Below are 6,663 nucleotides of genomic sequence, written 5' to 3'. Positions count from 1 at the left end.
CGGGCCGGGCCGGGCCGGGCCGGGAGCGCCGGGCGGGAGCAGAGCGGGGTCGGGACCAGCCGGGATCCGCCGGGACCAGTCGTCTCCAGGACATGGAGGGCGTGCGGCAGGGCGGGGGGCCCCCCGCGGGTGGGCCGGGGTCCGGCTCTGGCTCCGCGTCCGGGTCCTTCCCGTCTCTGTTCCCGCCGGGGCTGCACGGTATCTACGGCGAGTGCCGCCGCCTCTACCCCGACCAGCCCAACCCGCTCCAGGTCACCGCCATCCTCAAGTACTGGTGAGGCGGCCTGGATGGGGCCGGGGTCTCGCGTGGAGCTGGGGGAAGCGGTGGGGCCGGCGCCTTGTGTGGGATAGGAGAGGGTTTGGGAGGAGCAGTGGGGTTGGGAGCAGCAGTGGGGCTGGGGACGTTGCAGGGAGTGAGGCCGCAGGGCTGGATAGGGTCCTAGCAAGGGGAGAGGGACCGCGAGCTGTGCCCAGAGTTTGGGGTGAGATACTCTTGTGGCCGGGATGGGATGGAGGCGTTGGGAATGCATTGGGTGTCCAGGCGGTGTGTTTGGGGGCGTCCTAGGGAGGATACACTGGCAATAGGGGGGAAGGCTGTAGGGAGGGTTGCAGTGAAGACAGGAGGGTGTATTGGGGCTTCTGGGGTGATTTGAAGGGTCCATGAATGAGAGGTGGCTGATGAAGGCCGTGGCTGGGGCAGGTCGTACAAAAGGGGAGTGTGTGTTACTCGTTGGAGGATTCCCACAGAGGGTGAGGGGCTGGAGTTTCCCCTTCTGGACAGGAGCCACGAGCTCTATCTTGTATCCGGGAGCTTGGGGTTCCAGTGTGGCCGGCACTGACCGGAGTGATCCCGCATTCCGGCCCCAGGCCGGACACACGCTGTGCATACCCGTAAAGCCCACGGGGCAGTGCCAGCTCCTCTTGGCCTTGCATAGCCATGTGTTATCGCAGACTGTGAATCTGCTGCTCAGTGTCTGCTGACACAGTGTCTGACACCGGGAACAGCCTTTGTTTATGTGGGAGAGTGGCATGAAGGAAGCACTCGGATGTTTAGCTATGGAGTAAGTGTCTAGCATCTAACCTCATGTGAAGAGGAGTTCCTTTTGCTTTTTACTATCACTTTGCTGCTCAACCGCCTCTTCTGGGCCTAAGGAGTGCGATAAAGTCACCCCCGAGAGTTTGCTGTACCTGACATTGACCAGTCCCTACTCCACCACTTGGAAAAACTTTAGTCAATGCTCAGCTTCTTTATTTACAGTTCATTTTAACTCTGGTTAGATTCCTGAGGAACAGCAGAATAACATCCTCCCTGATGCTGCTTTGACACACAAGCTATTGCTGTTGGTTTTCACAGTACTCTTAGCCCTTATTGCTTGGGGGGGGGATTGTACTTAAACTGACACAATGGGCTGAGATGTTGCAAATCTGAGACTTCAAAATACAAATAATTTCCTGATTGTGTGCATCAGTACTTTGGTGATGGTCTGATCAGTCTGTTTTTATACCCATTTCTAATCTCAGATATTCAGTCCTGAGGAGTTTCCAGTCATCTCGATTTGGGAGTCAGCACTTCTTTCCTGTCAACAGCTTAAAACAACACTGACTAGAGTGATGTAAGATTTGTGGGGGTTGAGGGAAATTTAGGTATATATTGAAAAATGGCAGAGACCCTTGTTTGGGAAGAAACATTGGTGCTTGTTTGCTTAAGGGATTGATTAGGATTTCACTTCAATTGGAGCTCAAACACTGGAAAAACTGCTATTGGCAGTAATGGCAGGTTGCAAGTAAGAAGTAATGTGAAGGCCTGTTTATCCTGGCACTTTCCACGTAGTGGTTCTTCCGACTGTCAACTCAGCAGCAAGAGCCGAGAGCTTTGCTTGTAGAAACCAGAGGTGAGATTCTTACTGCTATCCTGTGCAGGAAATTCTTGTGCAAGGTGAAGCCTATGTGGACACTGCACATACTTTCTCTTCCTTTGTAAGGTGAAACTTGGAGCTTGGTTTTGTGAAGTCTGGTAAAATGACTTCTGCCACAGCTCACTCTCTGCTAATCTGTCCTCCTCTGCCCGAGCTGCCAGCTATTAGCTGGTTTAGATTAAAAGAGGAAATTGCTGAACTAAGTTCCCTGCCTTAGGAGAAATATTGTAACACTAAATCAGCTTTTAATTATATGTATCAGTTTCTCTATGGTTAACAGAGGTGTTTTTTTTTTTGTTCTGGTAGCTGAAATCATAGTCCTCAGCTTGCGTGTCAGAGCAGATCCTTAATGTTGGAGAATCTGCAGAACTCCATGCCTATTACATGGAGGAGTTTAGCCATGTGAGTTATTTAATGGAACTAGTCTTTTTTCTAAATGCTGTTTGCATATCTTGGGAGAGAGTTTGTGATTCAATCTTTTTGAAGAGTTTCTGGCTGTGTTTATAAAGGCCATGTGCTGAGATGAAGTTTTTCTCTATTGATGTCCAGTGTCCGCTTTTATTATAAAACATGGTTGAGTATCTTTAAGTGAAATATCTTGTTGCATAGAATTGCTGCTGAAACAAGCAAATATGTACTTTCCTTTGTGACAGGTTTTGAAACAGGCATACTTTGGGCTGGACTGTTGGTTTTTCATCACCTGTCTTGAATTTAGGCCATATATTCAAAAAACAGTGCACTGACCTGTGGTCTGCAGCCACTTGGGGATTGTGGATTACTTCTGAAGGGTTATCAAAAGGTAGCTGTGAAAAGCAGTCCTGTTGTCACCTGCTGGGAAGTGACTATGAACCATGCATTGAGGACTTCTCGGGGGTGAATGAACTGGGAATTTTTGAATTTTTTCCCATTGTGGATCTATTTCCTCTGCCCGCTTTGCATTTCTACTTCCACAGAAACTTCAGAGCGCTCTAAACGTCAGTCAAAAGAAGACTCTTGGTGCAGATGCAAATCCGGGGGTTTCCCCCGAGGCTGCCCTTCTTGTTTGTGAATGAGCTCCATGAATAGAGAATGTAACAAATTTGTACTGTACCTCTGGCTTTGAAGTTCAGCTCTTCCTAATAAAATCCTCCAACGCTTCCAGCTCTTTGTGTGAACCATGTACTGATATGTAGATTGTGATTCAAGGTCGAACCCTGCCACGGCAGCCGTGGGTGGGAGGATGTACCACAATAGGCATCAGTGGCGCCCAACCTTGGAGCAGTGAAACCTGCCACCGAAACTGGATGAATATCTGTGCTGACTAACCTTTGGTGAGCCTTGGGTACACTACTAGCTGTGCTCCAGGTAGCTGGCTTAAAGCTCCTGCTGGATGCTCCTGCAGTTGCAGTGGTTCTGGGATAGGTATATGGCTTGGATATGTGTTTTTCAAAATTTAATTAGTCACCACCATTGCAGGCTTTTTGTTTACCTCTCTTCCAAGCCTACCAGATTTCTCAGGAAGTAAAGGCAGTCTGCTTGGGTCATCGAGCAGCATGTAAATCAGTGGGTAGTGAACTCTGTCCGGGTCTGCTCTGGACAGGACAGAATTTGACTCCCCTGAGCAGGCTGGTGCTGCATCGCTGTGGTCACCTCCTGGATAGCCCAGAGAGGTTTGGCCTTTGGAAGGAAACACAGGGCTGCTGATGGAAGTGAGAGAGGTGTCTGCCTCACCTGGTGCAGTCTAGGCAGGACTTTCCATCTGTATCAGACCTGACCAAATACCTTTGAGTAGGCCTAGGGAAAAGCATGTACTCGTGGAACAGTCCCTGTCCTGAAAAAGGGCAGTGTAAGGGTTTGTCTTGTGTGCTGTCCATGTCAGAGTGCCTGTGTCAGCAGTGTTCCAGAACGGATCGTTTGACATCTAAAGGTGTTACTAAACCCAGTTTGGAAGCAGGTTTTCTGCATGTGGGAGGTGCTGGTTGTTTATCAGGTGGTCCCTTCATTGCAAATCCTACACAACTGCTCTGACCACTCACTAATCTCTCACACTGGTTTGCTGGTCAGTGTATGGATCTCCCTTGCTCTGGAGTCTTCCCAGTCAGGGTGGTAATTGTGTGTGGCTGCTGCTGTTCACTGCCACTCCTTGGGAGTGAGTGATTGTCCTGACCGGAATTTCTTCCATTTGGCTACTTCCATCATGGATCCCTGGGAGCCTGAGTACTGGCGAGGGCATTGGTGCCACACTCTGAACAGAACCACCTGAATGGGTGTTTGCGGTAGAGATCCCAGCCTCCGCTGCAACCTTGTGCTGGCAAGAGGGAACAAGTGGGGAATGGGTGTGTCAGAGGGGACTTGTTTTTTCCTGAGTGTTTCATACTATTGCTAGATTTTGAGAATGAGTGTTTCCCAGGTGGCTACTGAGAATCAGACTTTGTTCCATCCCGGGTTCTAACTTGCATTCCCTGGCCTTGCTCACCAGTTTGCCTTTTACTCCATGAAGATGCTTCTTGTCATACAAGAAGGCTGCATAGTTGTGATGTAGCCCTCACCAATGGACTTCTGTGCCATTACTGGGGGTGGGCTACTCATCCCCTCTGTCCTGCCCCAGTATCCTGGGATGCATCCTTGACTGACCTGCTGGGGAAACTGGAACTGGTCTGGAGCCACCGTGGTGGCCTTACGTGACTTCAGAGGGTGGAAGCTGTCCTAGGGAAAGTCACTTGTTAGATAAAGACTCTGCTTTTTTTTCCTGCAGCAGTAGGAGGGAGGCAGCACAGCCCACCCGTGGAAAGAGCCTTTAATATAACAGGCTGATATGCTACTTCGGACAGTCTTGATAAGGTTAGGCAAAAGAAGGTGGCAGAGGATTTCAAATAGTGTGTCTCTCTGCACTAGGGCTGGATCCATCTGTCTAGCCACAGAGACTGCCTGATGGTGATACACAAACCCCCAGGGCTAGCAAAGGAAGCACAGGCTGCCCTGCAACCTGCGGATGATTGTGTCAGGGTCTGAACAGACAATGCAGATGAGGGGAATCAGTATGGTTTCAATGAAGGGGGGTCATCTTAATTTGGATTTTCTTATTTGGAGCAGTTGAGAGTTTTACTTGAGAACAAAGTGAACTGTAGTCAGGAAACAGTTAAACAGCTGCTCACACCGTTCAGTAACTGCTTGTGGTAGGTGTTTTATGACTGACAGAGTGAACTGCAAGCAAAACAGTGTGGTGTGATCCTTCCCTCAGTGGGGAGTTGTCCTGCCTTGAACGGGCAGATGTGACAGGAGTGGCAGGAGGAGCATGCCATGCTCTCTGCTGACACACTGGCCTCGCTTCCCTGTGCCTTGTAACAGGAAGGGTGGATGCAGGTTGTGGTGATTACTGCTTAACATGACCTGGCTGTACTGCATTGACTTTTAAGTAATGTTATTTTAAGGAACACATCCTAGTGTTGAAGCAGGGGATGCAGTGATGCTCTTTACTCCTTGATTAATGCAAGTGGTGTATTTTACAAGTTATGGTGCTAATTCTTCTGAATCAATGTTTTTCTCCTCCACTCTTTTAACTTCTTTCTCTGTGTTCAGAAGTATGGAGTACTCTCCTCAAAACTTAGCCCTTTCAAATTCTACTTTGAGGAATAGCATCACTTTTTTTTGAGGTATGTGCCTCTGGACTGAATTAAGAGGTTGCAATGCAGATACAGCTATTGCTCTTTACTAGTACAGTTTTCCAATTTTCTTTGTGTTTTGTAGAAGCTTTAATATGATTTTTCCAGAGGTTTTTATGCTTTAACTTTTAAAACATTGTAGTATGTTGCACACATGCGCTTTGCCTTCCTGTGCTTGAATCATTCTGGACTTAACCCAACCTTTCTCCTCAATTATTTTTTTTTTTTGGAGGTAACTAGAGCATGCTAATTTAATTTTTGTCACTAGCTGTGTTTAAAACCAGGTCTTTGTACAACCTCTTGTAGCACCTGTGGAGACTTGCTATTTGTCTTGAATAAACTAACTTACCTAGTAATCTTTCTGTTTTTAATGCAGGTTGGGAGGACCTGACCCTCTGGACTATGTTAGCATGTACAGAAACCTGGGAAATCCAGCACTGAATGTTCCTGAGCATTGGCACTACGTCAGCTTTGGGTTAAGTGACTTGTATGGAGACAACAGGGTACATGAGTAAGTGCCATTCAAGTTCTGTAGCTGCATGTTGTGTTTTGTGTTGCATTTTGGGGCCATGTAGGTAAAACCCTGTCCTGCTGTTCATATTATTTGAACAGCTGGTTTTCTGCTGAGAATAGCCCAGCCCTGGTCTCACAAAGGATGAGGTTTGCCTGTTCTTCTATGTGGAAGAATTTCTATGTTCCCCTCTGCAGGCTTTGTATGCAATATATTTCTTTTCAGTGTTAAGTCGAGTGTTTTTTTGTTAGAGGTTTTTTTTTATTTCTTTTAGCTGGTTGGGAAATTTTCTTTTAACTGTCTGTCTTGTTGTGTTTTTCACTCTTGGTAGTCTGTTATGGTCATACGCCTAAATCCTGACCCCTCCCTGTGCATGTTAAATGCCTTCCTCTGGAAAACTGCTGTAAGGGCATTTTTGCTATTGCTGGCGCAGCAGTGTTACTGTCAGCAGGCTGCCACCCCAGTGGCTGCTGTATAAAGTGCCAATTTGTGTATTAGAAGCCTAAAATTCTAATTATTTGACTGTCTTTTCTCCAGTAATTAAATTATTATCTTAGCTTCTTGGTATGGATGGTTTCTAGCAGACATTTTGTTT

At 47.6% G+C, this 6,663-nt stretch overlaps 1 protein-coding gene across 2 annotated transcripts in view; it reads left to right on the top strand.

The window, feature by feature from the left end:
• Nucleotides 1-77: 77 nt before the first annotated feature.
• Nucleotides 78-6,663, top strand: part of SUFU (SUFU negative regulator of hedgehog signaling) — a 97,918-nt gene continuing 91,332 nt past the window's right edge. For both annotated transcript variants that reach the window (XM_017803710.1, XM_017803704.1), the window contains exons 1-2: nucleotides 78-274; nucleotides 5,934-6,068. In XM_017803710.1, coding sequence (XP_017659199.1) covers nucleotides 93-274; nucleotides 5,934-6,068 — 317 coding nt within the window. In that variant the 5' untranslated portion in view covers nucleotides 78-92. The remainder of the gene's footprint in view (nucleotides 275-5,933; nucleotides 6,069-6,663) is intronic.

This window comes from Lepidothrix coronata, unplaced genomic scaffold (assembly GCF_001604755.1).
Source record: "Lepidothrix coronata isolate B3197 unplaced genomic scaffold, Lepidothrix_coronata-1.0 Scaffold8, whole genome shotgun sequence".
Lineage (NCBI taxonomy): Eukaryota > Metazoa > Chordata > Aves > Passeriformes > Pipridae > Lepidothrix > Lepidothrix coronata.
Note: the sequence above shows the minus strand (reverse complement) of the source record. Positions and strands in the feature narration are given on the sequence as shown.